The sequence below is a fragment of the Pungitius pungitius genome, chromosome 4 (genome assembly GCF_949316345.1).
Source record: "Pungitius pungitius chromosome 4, fPunPun2.1, whole genome shotgun sequence".
Classification (NCBI taxonomy): Eukaryota; Metazoa; Chordata; class Actinopteri; order Perciformes; family Gasterosteidae; genus Pungitius; species Pungitius pungitius.
The window spans coordinates 25,564,105-25,579,487 of record NC_084903.1 but is presented as its reverse complement, the minus strand read 5'-3'; the positions used below and the strand labels follow the sequence as shown (position 1 = coordinate 25,579,487).

The following is a 15,383-nucleotide window of genomic DNA, read 5'->3' as shown; positions in this document are numbered from 1 at the left end:
AGAACCTCCATCAGGTAGAACCTCCATCAGGTAGAACCTCCATCAGGTAGAACCTTCATCAGGTAGAACCTCCATCAGATAGAACCACCATCAGCTAGAACTTCCACCAAATAGAACATCAGATAGAACCTCCATCAGGTAGAACCTCCATCAGGTAGAACATCAGATAGAACATCCATCAGGTAGAACCTCCATCAGGTAGAACCTTCATCAGGTAGAACCTCCATCAGATAGAACCTCCATCAGGTAGAACCTCCATCAGGTAGAACCACTGTAAAACTAAACCTTAAGTGTTTCCTTTTCTTCCTCAAGGCCTCGTGGAGATGTGACCTTTGGAATCAGCCTCACTCTCATTTCATCATGTGCTACGTCCTCGTTTAGTGATGAACGAATACTTCATGTCATGAAAAAGGTAAGGTGCTTGTAGACGTATTTCTTCAATCAGAAATTCTAATAATACTTAATATAAATATTTTAAATCCAAAAAATAGGAATTCAAAACTAAAATGTAAAAGAAATGTATTTTCTTGGGAGACAAAATAAAAAATAGAAAAGGTTCAATAATAATATATTTATATTGCGATGAGTGACTTTTCAGACTAAAATGTTTCAGTGTTTGTACTTTTATTAAAGTAATTTCTACTCTCATGGCCCCAAGTAGCACACATAAATACACAATAAAATGCATCTGTTCTATTATTGATCAATTGATTCATTTGTCTCGGTCCCTCGCCCCCCAGGAGCAGGATTCACAAACGTTTCATTAGCGTCTAATCAGCTGAACTCACTTGTGTTGTTGTCGTCCCTCTATTCTTCTTTTATCCTGATTGTGATGCTGGACTAAGTGGCTCATCCTGGTATCTACACATGAGACCGTTGTCCCACAGCTGGTGTCTCTACACTATCTTGTCCTAAACCGTTTGTCCTCCTAAGTGTCATGATGACACCTGTCTTTCCATATCTTTGCAACCTTGCTTAGTTGGCGTCTCACCATATATGTCTATGGGCTTTTTGTTAGCTTCTCCATTCCCTCCGTTAGACTGAAACTACATGGATATATAAATATATATCTCCAATTACTCTCAAACTGATTATAACATGATCAATAAGGACAATTAGAAACATTTTCCCTCAACAATCTCTTCCTTCTTACTAATCTTTTTTTGTACTTTCCATCAAAACACAAGATGAACTTCGGGTTAAATACTAAGGAAACTATATGTTGACTTTATTTGTGGAGACACAATCAATTTTCAATTTTGCTTCTCTGCTCAGTCAGCCTCAAGAGGCCTATAGCCGGGCCGGTGATTGACGGGTGCCGGGCCGCGTCCGCCACCACATCTCTGGGGCCCACTGCGGCTCCCAGAGCGACCACTAGGGGGCACTGCAGGGGCCCTGCTGGTGGTGACGCTGTTAAAGGCTGAGTGAGTCACACAAACTGCACCAGTTAAAGTAGAAGCAGGAAGTAGCTGCAGCTGATGCTGTTACAGCTACTTACTGCTACCATCCATCTCATAGGAACATCTCTGGTCGTCATGGAAACGGGCCTCTAATCTTTAGGCGGTCAGCAGCTTCTTGTAAAATGAGATATGATCAGTTTCACAGAACTGCAGTTCAGGTTGTGAAACACAAAAGTCCTTCTCTTCATTAGTAAAGTGACATAAAAGGACCCTGTTCCACCTCAATAAAGTACAGCCAACCTTATTGCTTTATAGTATTAGGGGCTAATGGGCGTTAAATGTCCATTGATTATTTCATTAATTTAATATACCAACCCAAAAATCAATCAAATAAATTCAACACAAACAAAAGTCACATTTCAATAAAATCTTTTAAGACATTACATATTTTAGACATTCTTTGATTCATATAAAAATAAGAATTCAAACATTTTGATAAACAGAAATCTTATGAAATGTTTACAAAATCAACTCTTCATGTTAAAGAAAAGGGAAAAATACAAAAATACAGAAAGGTATCAAAAACTTGTCAGACAGATTGAACACTCAGTTTTACAGGAGACCTGAACGCAGCATTCCGATTCAAAGATATGTTTTTACCGTTAATTCCTTTAGATTTTTCTTATATTGACAATTACAGAACGGAATAAAACAATACTATGAAAACTTTGGTTCAAAATAAATTAAAACACTATATTCCTATGTTCCGTTTTTTTGTTGTTAAAATGTGTCAAAATGAGTATCTCTAAATGTACACAATATGTATATATTATTTATACATATATATCAGTAACAATCAGCTCCGTGAAATATGCAATACTTTGGTTAAAAGGTTTTAGAATTAAACATTTAAAGAGATTATGTAAAAACTCAGTGAGACATTGTGACCTCAGTGCATTATGTGATCTTCGTCGTCGTCTTCATCACAATGACGAAGAAAAAAACGTTCTTCCTCATTTTGTTCTATGCTTTTGGTCTCCTGCAACGAGGAACTAGGGGAGGAGCTACAGCAGTGAACACCTGAAGGTCTTCTTGGAGCGAGACTGTGTGATCTTCACTGACCCCCCCCCTGCTGACGGGCTGATGTCGGTCTGCAGGAAACAGAGTTCAAAGGTCAGCCAGTCTCCAAGAGGAGGAACTACAACAGATATCTGACTCTCAATGATGCGCTTTACTAAAAAAAAAGATAAAAATATACTCTTTTCATAAGAAGCTATACACTTAAGGATGATACTTAGATTTTTTCCTATTTTATACTTTAAAAAACACAACGTTGATGAAAAACATCAAAATTTTGTACTGAAACTATACTTTGTAGGATAAATAATGCTAGAACTACTACTAACTCAAATTTTTTTGTCGCTGAAACTGAAGATCTACTTTCTGTAATTTATATCATAAAAAGTCAATCTTTTCAAAGTTATTGGTCGCCTCAACTAACGTTTATCCTAATAAAACACTCCCATATCGCTCACCTGTCTGTCTCTCACCTGTCTGTCTCTCACCTGTCTGTCTCTCACCTGTCTGTCTCTCACCTGTCTGTCTCTCACCTGTCTGTCTCTCACCTGTCTGTCTGTCACCTGTCTGTCTGTCACCTGTCTGTCTCTCACCTGTCTGTCTGTCACCTGTCTGTCTCTCACCTGTCTGTCTCTCACCTGTCTGTCTGTCACCTGTCTGTCTCTCACCTGTCTGTCTCTCACCTGTCTGTCTCTCACCTGTCTGTCTCTCACCTGTCTGTCTCTCACCTGTCTGTCTCTCACCTGTCTGTCTGTCACCTGTCTGTCTCTCACCTGTCTGTCTCTCACCTGTCTGTCGCTCACCTGTCTGTCGCTCACCTGTCTGTCTCTCACCTGTCTGTCTCTCACCTGTCTGTCTGTCACCTGTCTGTCTGTCACCTGTCTGTCGCTCACCTGTCTGTCTGTCACCTGTCTGTCTCTCACCTGTCTGTCTCTCACCTGTCTGTCGCTCACCTGTCTGTCTGTCACCTGGCTGTCTGTCACCTGGCTGTCTGTCACCTGTCTGTCTGTCTCTAGTAAACTCACCATCTTCCTGTTCAGTCGAGTCATGATATCTCTGCCGAGTGTGAGGAATCCCTGTTGATGGAATCAGATTATTGATTAAAGACGTGTGTTTGTTGTTTACGTGTATGACGTTGTTTACATGTATGTTTACATGTACTTTGTTTATGTGTACTTTGTTTACGTGTATGACGTTGTTTACATGTATGTTTACGTGTATGACGTTGTTTACATGTATGTTTACGTGTATGACGTTGTTTACATGTATGTTTACGTGTATGACGTTGTTTACATGTATGTTTACGTGTATGACGTTGTTTACATGTATGAAGCTGCGACTCACTTCTTCCACGTTGATGCTCGACTTCGCGCTCGTTTCCAGGAACTTGATCCCGTAATCGATTGCCAGCTGATCAATGCAACAAAAAGTCAAGACAACAATAATGTTCATAATTCAGAATATTAAATAAGAAAAGTAGTTATTAATCGGATTAGCAATGCTACATATTCATATTTGAATAATAATAAATCAACCTGATGGCAGTAACAGACCTTCTCTCCTCTCTCCTTGGACACTTGTCTCCTGTCGTCCATGTCACATTTGTTTCCCAGGATCATTCTCTCCACGTCTGAAGACGCATGCTGACAACAAACAGGTCGTTACTCTCAAGCTCACATGACCTGCCCGTAGTCCCATGTGGAACTACGTTCTTTTACTTCACACTAACAGGAAAAAGATCAGAATCATCTCGCAATGAAAGCTCTGCCCACCGACCAATCAGAGCTCAGTTCATGGGGCCATGTGATTCATTAACAGCTGTTCTTCCTTGACATCTTCATCTTTAAATTTGTGTGTAATATGTTCTGCTCGGCTGACATGAGATTGTTTGCAATTGGTCGGATGCTGGTAGCCCCGCCCCCTTTGATGTGATCACGCAAACCGTTTTACCCTAAAGAAGCTCAGGAAGTGTATATATATATACACACACATATATACACATACATATATACACACACATATATACACGCCTGCAGCCTGAATATTTACAGTGAATCTACGAATAGAATCAGAAATGCTCGCCGGTAAAGATCGCAAAATACAAGTGTGTGAATCATCTCATGTGACCTCAGGATATCATGTGACGTGGTCGGGGGCGTGGCCTACCTCCTCGATGTTGCGTATCCAGTTCCTGATGTTATCAAAGGACTTCTCGTTGGTGATGTCGTACACCAGCATGATGCCCTGGAGGGAAAAAGACAGGAAGTGATACAAAGCTGTGAGTAAACCCACAGTGGATGTGAATATTGATCAAATGTTCTGAGGTAATCAGATCAATAAAATGATTTCTACTATTATTACACATGATTACCATCACCTTACAGTGTGTCCCTATGAACCTGAGGCTCCCCAAAAGTCACCCTTTGCTAAGTGGGCTCTTTCCTGTCGGCACCAAAGTGAGAGCATCCTCGGGGGGGGGGGCAACGGGGCGTCACCCAAGCTGTGTACAGTAAGGACGGGACCCTGCTCACTGCGTAACAGGTTCAAAGAATTCCAGCAAAAATATTAACAAAAAGTTCTTGAGAAACGGAAAATAAGTTTTTTCAGGGGTCAAAGGAGAAAAGGGGCTCCATTGGGTGGAGGTCTGGGACAGGGCCTGAGGGGGGGCAGAACCTCTCTTCATGAGGATCACACTACTCAGCCTCCCTGGAAAGGTCTACTCCGAGGTGCTGCCCCATAGTGGAACCAAGAGGAGCAAGGGTCATGGGGGGTGGGGGGTGTGCTCATACAGTCCATCGGTTTTGTGGACCTGGACCAGGCAAATGACTGGGATATTGTGGGAGGTGCTGCAGCAGGACGGGGTGAGGGGGCCCCTAGGTGGGAGGCGTTTCGGGGGGAGGGGGGGGTCGGCCTTGGCCAGGCTGCGTCCTGTCAATCAGGGTATCGAGGCGTAGTCGGGGGGGGGCTCTACGGTCTCATTGCTGCTTTTTGCAGATGACGTGGTCCTGATGGCAGCTTCAGTCTGTGGCCTGAAGCGGTTGGGATGAGGATCAGAACCAGAATCTGAGGCCATGCTTCTCTGCAGCTTCCTGCCTTCAGGCCCGTAGACGTGGTGAAGACAACTGGCTGAAGGTCAAGGCACCAGAAGGGGAGGAAGGGGATCTAAGTGACTTAAGGTGGACGGTTGTTGGTGCTGCTGTCTACTGGGATTCAAACACACAACCATCAGGTTAACCCTGCAAATGGAGCATTCTTCTTATTTCTAACCTTGTCAATGTCTTACCACTTATCTGATGAATAAAAGTGAGTTTTCATTTGGGTGACAACTTTTGAACATTTTTATATAATTTAAAGTCATGTGACCGTGAAGGTTCATGACAATGACTGAATCCAGTGGTTCCCAAAATGGGATCTTACAACGTGACAAGAAACGTTTGGGAGTTGTGATTGACAGCTCCACTGGCCAAAAGCAGACCATAAGCAGGGGGGGGGGGGGCTTACCATGGCGCCTCTGTAATAGGCAGTTGTGATGGTCCTGAACCTCTCCTGGCCCGCTGTGTCCCTGCAGGACATGAAGCAATCAATCATTTTTTTTTTTTTTTTTTTTAAACGAGCAGAATAACAAAGCCAAGACGTAACACACCATACATGTTTGAGATCAATAGTATTGATCAGCATCTATTGAACCCCTGATTGTCATTGATGAGGCTGTTTTGGATCAAACTCACCAGATCTGAAGCTTGATTTTCTTTCCGTCCAGTTCGATGGTTCTGATTTTAAAGTCGATTCCTTAAACACAACAAAACATGTGTTAGTGAAACATTATGACATCACATCTGTGGATCCGCCTCCAGTCTGTGACGAGCTGTCACAAATGTTCATGTGACTCATGAACCGAAAGACTGATGTTACCACGGCAACCGGGCCCGATGCAATCTGACCTGATGCAAAGCATGCTGGGTATTTAACTTCAACAGTCTGATCTGATGCAAATATGAAAACACATTAAATTAAATTGATCTGATTCCTGATCACATGGTTGAATCCAGCCTTGGAGGTCTCTCTTGGTTAACTCCACCCACCCAGGGTGCGTTAGTTTTGGTACAGCTGCCAGCTGACTTGGTGTTTTCCTAACAGGAAGTCACGTTGCTTCCTGCCTCTGAAGAAGCTGCGGATACGGAGTGTCAAAGTGTGACAGCTCCGTTTCCTGCCCACCGAGAACACGACGTGACGTTCTTCATCAACCAGTCAGATTCATGATGGACCTCATTCTGGAATCAAGAAGTGAAACGTGGATCCGAGGAGGTCAATGACCTCCACCTCCTCCTCCACCTCCTCCTGCTGTATTAATGGGTTTCTGTAAAGGAGCAGCTTTGTGTTCCTATAAATCCTGAATAATTAGTTTCACATTGCTGACATTCAAGTTGAGAGAAGACGCGCCCAGCTGACCACAGAGCGTCCTCTGTCCAAACAAAGCAGCAAAGGATTGTGGGAGCTCATCTCATCCAGTTGCAGCAGCGGAACTGGGAGAAGTCCAGCAGACACCAGAGGAGGAAGAGGAGGAAGAAGGAGCAGGGATGATCAAACAAACAAACCAACTTTTAGTGTGACCACTACACCATACGCACCATATCCCACTCTGACCTTTGACCCCACGATCACTTCCTCAGCAGCACGTGGGACAAATCCTACTAATAATGACCACCTTGTCTCTTTGTGTCGGCTGGTGCGCTTCCTATTACTGGGTCACGTGGGTAGCAGCAGGCTGGGGAGGACTCACCGATGGTGGAGATGAAGGTGGTGTTGAAGGCGTCCTCGCTGAACCGGAAGAGGAGACATGTCTTCCCGACGCCGCTGTCCCCGATGAGCAGCAGCTTGAACAGGTAGTCGTACGTCTTCGCCATCTTCCGCCCGTCCGCGGTGCTGCTAACCGAACCCCGCCCGCTGGGTTCGGGTCTGGTTCTGGTGAAGGGAAGCAGGAAACTGTCCGTCTTCAGGGGGCGCGACTACACCGCCATACATCCGGTACGAGCCTTTCACAATAAAATAATCCTCGGATGGTTTACTTTAGTAAAAGTATAAATACAAGTTTGTTCCTTATTTCACATCCTGCAAATTCATTTTGGCACAAAAGCAGAATTCCTTGAATATAAACGAATCTCACCACCAATGTGCATGAATCTTTATTCTCTAAGTTACATGTTTGCCTGTAGAAACAAACTTTACCACGAGGCTTCTGACCCAATAGTAACTTCAACTGAAGTCATGAGCTTTTATTTTGAAGGTAAGACCGCCGGGTTTCTGGTGTCAGGCAGCTTCCTGCTGCCTAATAAAATACACATCAAATATTCTTCATGAAACAAGACGCCTTGAGTGTAATGTTGTCAAACAGCTGTTTTAATGAGTGAACAGAAGCAGACTTTATTTTATATATTTATGAATTCATATATAGTTTCTAAAGAGCAGCAGGAGACCAACAGGAAACAATAAATACATAAGTAGTAAGTAAATCACCGTTAAAAATGAACGAACATGTGAAAAGCAAAGCAGAGAGCTGAAGCTCTTGGTCATGTGACGTTTGTGCACATCTGAGCTGTGAAAGTTGCGCGCCCCCCCCCTCACGCCTCATGGAGACGCTTTATGGGGACACAGGTCCATTCAGAGGCTCCTGCTGCTTCAGTCCAGGTCCTGGACACGATGGCAGATCTCAGCTGTAAACTCTGAACACTTTGAGTTTCCTCCCAGATCTCCAGTCAGAACCTGAGACACAAACATCTGCATCAGACACTTTCCTCCATCTTCTCATGCGCCTCCTTTTACCTTTAATCCTCATTAAGCCCCCCCCCCGACGCACCTTCTTGTCCCTGATGGTGTCGAAGCAGGCCGTCTGGATCTTGTTGCCGTAGTCATGGTGGCCCATGTGACGCAGCATCATCACGGCGCTGAGCAGCAGGGCGGTGGGGTTGGCCAAGTCCAGACCGGCGATGTCGGGGGCGGTTCCGTGGACCTGCAGCATGGAGACAGGAAGTCATGTGAGTGCCATGTGACCCTTTGTCATCGAATGAACCCACGAAGAAGAACGAACCGATTCAAAGATGGCGACTCCGTTGGCTCCGATGTTTCCGCTGGGAGTCACACCGAGTCCTCCGATGAGACCGGCACACAGGTCACTGGACACAGACAGGCGTTACTGACAGACAGGCAGGGAGGGACAGACAGGCAGAGAGGGACAGACAGGCAGGGAGGGACAGACCTGAGGATGTCTCCGTACAGGTTCGGCATCACCAGGACGTCAAACTGCGTGGGGTCCTGAACCATCTGGAGACAGAGCAGCAGAGGTTAGAGGGGACGGGGGACAGGATGGGGAGGGGACGGGGGACAGGATGGGGAGGGGACGGGGGACAGGATGGGGAGGGGACGGAGTGGGAGACTCACATTGAGACACACGGTGTCCAAGTACATCTCTGTGAACTTTATGTCTTTGTAGCCTTCTGCCACCTCGCGACACTTCCTCAGGAAAAGGCCGTCTGACATCCGCCTGGGGGGGGGGGGAGGGGGGGTTAAATCCTGCTGCAGAAGGTCTCAGCGCTGTGGTCCATTACAAAGATGTCTCACATGATGTTGGCCTTGTGGACGGCCGTCACGCTCGCCCTCTGGTTGTTTCGTGCGTACTCGAAGGCGTACTCAGCGATGCGTCTGCTGGCGTCCTCGGTGATGAGTTTGATGCTCTGGACGACGCCCTCAACGATCTGCAGACACAGGAAGTGGTCATAAGTGAAAGGAGACAGGAAGTGGTCATTCCAAACGAGGAGGGAGAGGAACAACGGGAATGAAGACGGACATCATAACCATCGGGGGGCCAGAGGACAGGAAGTTACATCACGTATGCACAGGCAGCGCTACTGACATCATGTGAAGCTCACTGAGGAACACGGGTCAGTACTGAGGAACACGGGTCAGTACTGAGGAACACGGGTCAGTACTGAGGAACACGGGTCAGTACTGAGGAACACGGGTCAGTACTGAGGAACACGGGTCAGTACTGAGGAACACGGGTCGGGACTGAAACCCACCAGTCACACCTGGTTTGGTCCCAACACACCTGAACGCGCTCAGCTCTGTGCTGACGACTTCCTGTCCAGACAACAGGAAGTCCTGAAAAGATGGAACGTTCTCTCATCACAACTTTGATTTGGACGGAAGCTGACTGGACCGAACCGGTTCCTCCTGCTTACCCTGAAGACAAAGACGAGGGTCTCGTCCTCAACAGATAGCCCACCTACAGGTGAGGAGGGCAGGTACACCATCACCATCACGTCTCAAACGCCATTCAAGTATCATCAGTCAGCTGTTGGACCTCTAATCATGTGACAGGTTCACTTTAGTTACATTATGATGCCTTCAGGCTCTGCTTGGTGAAAGTGAGAACATACCATGTTGTGATAGGTTCATGTGTCAAATGTAGTTTGATTTTTTTAGCATATAAAATAGATATTAGATGAATCATTATCTTTTTTACTTCATAAGATGCTGCGTTCACACCAAAAGCAAATTATTTATGAGTGGATTCCATGAAAAGTCAACGCGACAGAAAGGAAGCAAATAATTCGCCCGCGCTGTCTTGCGAAAGCCAATCAGCGTTGAGATGCCTCGCTCATCATCAGCGTCAGTTTGTGTGTGAACGAGCGACGCTGCAGGCGACAGCCATCAGACCGACGCACTTCCTGGAGGAGGCGGAGCTGATGATGCCATCAACCCAAACACAACGAGTGGGAGTCACACAAAAGACAACTAGTGGGTATTCAGTTAGAGCTATCGACATAAACGCAGTAAGCTAGGCTAAGCTAGCTGCTAGGCTAAGCTAGCTGCTAGGCTAAGCTAGCTGCTAGGCTAAGCTAGCTGCTAGGCAAAGCTAGCTGCTAGGCTAAGCTAGCTGCTAGGCTAAGCTAGCTGGAGGTGGAATTCTGCCTCCAAGATGATCAAATGTCTTGTTTTGTGTTAAAAATAAATGAGAAAGTGATTACTCATTAGTTGTAAGATTTAGTCTTTTCGCTTTTGATGTGAACGCAGCATTAGAATATTATACAGCATTAAATAGAAGGAGAATATTTTATTTCCTCATCATTTTGTGTTTTATGTAGAAAAAGTAACTTTAAGTAATAAAAAGCATATTTTTCATATTTAAAAGTAAAAATATTGAACAGACTTTAAGAACTAGAAGCACGTATGTGGTATTGTGACGTGGTCAAACATCTCACCACGTGTTCGATGCCGCTGTACTCGCCCTCCGTGTTCTCCCGGATGGTCACCAGGTTGACGTCGGTGTACGGCGTCTTGTAGCCTTCGATGGAGATGCAAGGTCGCACGTTGGCGTAGAGGTCAAAGGTCTTCCTCAGCAGCAGGTTCATGGAGGGGTGGCCGGCGGCGATGGGGGTCTTCAGGGGTCCTGGAGGAGAAGACTTGAGAAAATCCATCTCCTCTTGACGACTAGAAGCAGAACTTCACAGATGAATCACTCTGCTTTTATGAAACTGAAGTCGAGTCTATTTAGTGAAGCAATAAAATCTATAAATCAGTGTGAATATTAAACAAAACGTAGTCATAGATATTAAGACATGTGAATCTTCTCTGCTGTTCAGATTGATGGTGAGAAGAATCTTTGATGACGTCATAGTTCCACTCGGTTTCATGTTGGTTGACTCAAGCACTCGTGATGTGTTCAGGGACAACAATAGTGACGTTCTTTGGAATTTATGAATGTAATTAAATGTAGTTTTGGAGATGGTTTTAACTCCGGTTTGATCAACCAGCTTCTTTGTGGAATTCAGGTCAGAGGAAGGAGGTCCTCACCCTTCAGTCCGATCTTGCTGCGGTCCATGGACTCTTTGGCATCAGGAGGAATCATCCACCTGCCACCCGGCCCTTTGATGGCCGTCACGTTCCTCTCCTCCCAGCTGATGGGCGCCTGCAGGCAGAGACACGCAGGTTAAGAGCCAGCTGCTCATCACATCTGGATGAAGGTGTGTGACCTCTCACCTTCGCGGCCTCAAAGATCTTCATGACAGCGGTAGAGATCTCTGGTCCGATCCCGTCTCCGGGGATCAGTGTGACCGTCTGGATCTGTTGGTCATTCAATAGTATGAATATAATATTGAAACTAAAGTCACACCAAAGTAAATAAAACATTACATAATTAAAACAGAATGATGTATATTGAAATTTTACAAACACAATAATGATCACAAATGACAAAATAAAGAATGCATCATCCAGACGCCTCCGCATGCTGTGCTCCAAACAACCGAGACGCGCTAATTTCGTCACTCGAGTTGTGGAGAAAGCTCTTGTGTTTGCGCGCGCGTGTGTGTGTGTGTGTCAGTAGGTGTGTGTGTGCCTGCGTGTGCGTGTGTGTGTCAGTAGGTGTGTGTGTGCCTGCGCGTGTGTGTGTGTGTGTGTCTGCGTGTGTGTGTGTGTGTGTCAGTAGGTGTGTGTGTGTCTGCGTGTGTGTGTGTGTGTGTCAGTAGGTGTGTGTTGGAGACTCACCCCTCTGGACAAGGAAGCTGAAGACAGACAGGTTCTTCTGGTGGACTGCGCCACCACTTGAGACAGCTGGAGTGGACAAAAAGGTCATTTTTAACTATATTAAAATGCATTTTCTTTTCGTATTTAAGGAGAGCAACATTCAAACACCCCCCAATCGATTCATAACGATAGATTCCAATAACTGTTTATTCCAATCAATTCAATCAGTATAGTATCACCATGACATTTGGAGGATAAAATGATTGCGTTTTTTGAAAGATTGTTATATTATATTATTATAACCAGTGCCGGCGCTCCGCACACGCACATCACGCGCTGCGCGTAGGACACCAAGTGTCTGGGGGGGCACCAAAAAATCTGGGACGTGAAAAATCATCACAGTAGGCTACTAGTATAAAAAACAAATAAAATATGTCTAAAGCATGCTAATATGCAAAATCAATACAAAGTCAAAAAGTAATAGGCCTAGACCAAATTAGTGGAGAAAAAGGGGAACCTCCTGTGCGCTGACTCTCCCTGTCACAGTTACCTCTGCTGAACGAAGCTTTTCAAAGCTCAAACTAATCAAAACGTACCTGCGCTCATCAATGGGTCAGGAACGTTTAAGTGGTCTGGCTGTCATCAGCATCAATGGGACGTGGCTCAGAAACTGTCATGTGACCTGAGAGCTGATTTTGCAGCTAGGAAATGCAGGCGTGTGCCTCTGTAGGGCCTTTGACAACTGATGGTAGTGAAAATGTTTGTAATATTGTTCTATCGGATAGCAGAATGGTCTCTTTTATAGAGATGGTAAAGTAAAATTCTACTGTGCAGTTTGCACTTTATTATTATTATTTGTACTTACTGAAGAAATGTGCACATTATTACTTACACGGTTATATACTTGAATACTTTCTGCGTTTACAATGTTCAGTTCCAAATCTGTGTTTTTAGTAATTGTGGTGGTATTTGGTATTTATAATTTTATCTTTTATATAATTTATTTCTTTTCATGTTTGTTTATGTAAATTATTTATGTTTAGAAGTTATTTGGGGAATAAAGAGAACCTAACTAAGACATTCTGAATGGTTGTTATTCCTTTGGTGGTGGTTGGTTGGTTTGTTGGTTGGGGGGGGGCACCACCAAGCATTTGTGCTTAGGGCACCCAAATGGCTAGCGCCGGCCCTGATTATAACTGTACGTATGCAACCCCCCCCCCAAAGTCTGTCAGACTGGGCACCATCACCACTCAAACTCTGTGAACCTGTTTGCACTAAAAACGATGCACTGAATCTGGATTCAATCTGATTACCTAACGTATCAAATGCCCATTGTGTTTATAGTCTACATACATTTAAATGCACTAATCAGCCTGTATAATGTGTACATGTCACATCAATCTGCATGTCCCATATTATATAACTTATTAAGATACTTATTATCTGTATACTTGTACTGTTGCACTTCTGCTGCTAAACTGCATTTCGTTGCTCTGTACTTGTAAAAGTGTAAAGACAATAAAGTTGAATCTAATCTAATGTCATACATGCACAGCGGACTTCTTTCAATTATACCGAATTAATTCATTCTTCTTTGGAAATATTTAACGAACTTACTTTTCTACGAGTTGAACCAAACATACGAGTTGACCTTAAATATGAAGACTCGTTAAAACATTGTGTTTTAGGGGCTAACTTACGTCACGGAAAGCTACGGTTTCTCGGCACCGGTTTAAAACGGTACCGGGGGGTTCCTTGGTCCAACATGGAGTAACGGAACTCTATCGTTTTAGTAAAAACGGTTAAATAAGTGAAAAACCTCGGTTCGCTCAGCTAGCTTAGCTAAACGCATCCCACTGAAGGACACGCACCTAGCTAACATGCTAACATGCTAACGGTGGCGGAAGGCAGGCTGAGTGACTCCCGGTGGCACCGGAAACACACGGAAACCCTCCGCTGTCCCACGTGAATCAAATCTATCGGGTTTAAACCGTCCTCCGGGGTTTTATCCGCTTTATTGACCATGTTCTCTCACCATTGACCTCCACGCGCTGCCTGCCATCGTGCCTTTCAATACGGTCAAAGATCCTCTGATCAGTATCCGCAGGAGGTCTCACTCTGAGCTGAGGACAAGACAAAGATCCTCTATTTAAAGTGAGAGGACTTACTCTGAGAGACAAACACTGTGCGTTAATATACTGTGTGTTTGTATTAGTGCTGTAAGCGTTGTGGGTAACGATTACCATTTCTAATCATGATTGTTCCTAAAATGATATAATTAATTAAGAAGTAGTGTATTGCGCACTTATATTTATGCAAACACTGTAAGTAAGATGTTTGATCAGTATTCCCTTTACGCAGTAGCAGTTAAAACATTTCTTATAAATTTCAACTAAAATGAATTCAATCAAATCAAATATGAAACCAAAGCTAATTGCAATTGACAGGGCAGTGAGGTTTGTTATAGCAAACATATTAAATTATAACAGGCACCTTCTGATCAACAGCAAATGAACGTCTATAAATCAGTTTTTTTTTTTGTACAGGTACCAGCAAAAATATTTTCTTTTCATCAGGGTGCAACATAAAGCGTCTCCTTTCAGTAATTGTGATATTTGTGACAAATGTTGGTACGTTATGAGACGCAGTGGGGAGGGAACTAGGACCCGGGGGGGACTCATGTGAGGGAACAACCTGGGGGAGAACGGCTCTGTCACCTGAATAAAGAGTTACAATTAAGAGCAGCTTACGTCTTACAACTGGTTAATATTTACTTATTTACTACTGATTCAAGTCTCTCTGGAAAAGATTTAAAATGAAATGTTAATGGTTACGTTTATTTATCAATAACAACATGAATAACAACTCTTATTATCAAATATGCATATAATAATATATGATATTTATTTATATATAAACATTTTACATTTCAAAAAGCCTTGAATTGAATAAAGAAATCCGATCACTTTAAAGCTACGCTGTTAATATTATTATTATCATTACAAGTATGGTTATTACGTATTGTAGCGTTCCGTGCCAATAAGGAGCCAGGTTTATAATGAATTGGGTTTATTATTATATATATATATATATATATATATATATATATATATATATATATATATATATATAATATTATTATATATTATATCTTCACACCAACCAAACACAGGTCTTCCAGCACACCCGACCCCAACATTCGCGCCCAAAACCCCCGGAAGGGGCGGCACCCCAACCCTGGTCCACGCAACACTAACAGTACCAGAACCATATACATTTTGGAACTTCAGACACGCTACAGTATTATTACTTTCATTTATCACACATTTGGTATCGTGGGGGTTAAATATCCATGTGACGTTCTGATTGATATGTTCAGCTGTT

General features: G+C 43.8%; 2 protein-coding genes across 4 annotated transcripts; both read right to left on the bottom strand.

Moving 5' to 3' along the window:
- Nucleotides 1-1,812: 1,812 nt before the first annotated feature.
- On the bottom strand, nt 1,813-7,497 carry LOC119229932 (ras-related protein Rab-8B). Of its 3 annotated transcripts, none has more exons than XM_062561961.1 (8): nt 7,258-7,497; nt 6,206-6,266; nt 5,979-6,039; nt 4,644-4,721; nt 4,031-4,120; nt 3,822-3,887; nt 3,476-3,553; nt 1,813-2,551 (listed from the first exon to the last, which is right to left on the bottom strand). In XM_062561961.1, exons 1-8 carry the CDS (start codon nt 7,379-7,381, stop codon nt 2,465-2,467), a joined length of 645 nt encoding a protein of 214 aa, XP_062417945.1. In that variant the 5' UTR covers nt 7,382-7,497; the 3' UTR covers nt 1,813-2,464. The 3 variants fall into 3 exon arrangements, with proteins under 3 accessions (XP_062417945.1, XP_037346703.2, XP_062417946.1); XM_037490806.2 differs by having other exon boundaries at nt 3,503-3,553; nt 7,258-7,496; XM_062561962.1 differs by lacking the exon at nt 1,813-2,551 and adding an exon at nt 2,558-2,950.
- A 356-nt stretch (nt 7,498-7,853) lies between these two features.
- On the bottom strand, nt 7,854-14,118 carry LOC119229927 (isocitrate dehydrogenase [NAD] subunit alpha, mitochondrial-like). Its single transcript, XM_037490770.2, has 11 exons — nt 14,035-14,118; nt 12,021-12,086; nt 11,514-11,597; nt 11,328-11,442; nt 10,736-10,923; nt 9,093-9,226; nt 8,913-9,015; nt 8,731-8,795; nt 8,563-8,647; nt 8,332-8,484; nt 7,854-8,237 (listed from the first exon to the last, which is right to left on the bottom strand). The coding sequence occupies exons 1-11, from the start codon at nt 14,059-14,061 to the stop codon at nt 8,154-8,156; spliced, it is 1,104 nt and encodes a 367-aa protein (XP_037346667.1). The 5' UTR covers nt 14,062-14,118; the 3' UTR covers nt 7,854-8,153.
- Nucleotides 14,119-15,383: the final 1,265 nt, after the last annotated feature.

Excerpts from the sequence above, each read along its gene's own strand:
- LOC119229927 (XM_037490770.2), bottom strand. The coding sequence starts at position 14,061 with ATGGCAGGCAGCGCGTGGAGGTCAATG. Across the intron at positions 12,087-14,034 it reads GCAGCGCGTGGAGGTCAATG|CTGTCTCAAGTGGTGGCGCA; the intron begins GTGAGAGAACAT and ends TGTCCACTCCAG. Across the intron at positions 11,443-11,513 it reads AGATCTTTGAGGCCGCGAAG|GCGCCCATCAGCTGGGAGGA; the intron begins GTGAGAGGTCAC and ends CTCTGCCTGCAG.
- LOC119229932 (XM_062561961.1), bottom strand. The coding sequence starts at position 7,381 with ATGGCGAAGACGTACGACTACCTGTTCAAGCTGCTGCTCATCGGGGAC. Across the intron at positions 6,040-6,205 it reads AAAATCAAGCTTCAGATCTG|GGACACAGCGGGCCAGGAGA; the intron begins GTGAGTTTGATC and ends CATGTCCTGCAG. Across the intron at positions 4,121-4,643 it reads GGATACGCAACATCGAGGAG|CATGCGTCTTCAGACGTGGA; the intron begins GTAGGCCACGCC and ends GTTTGTTGTCAG.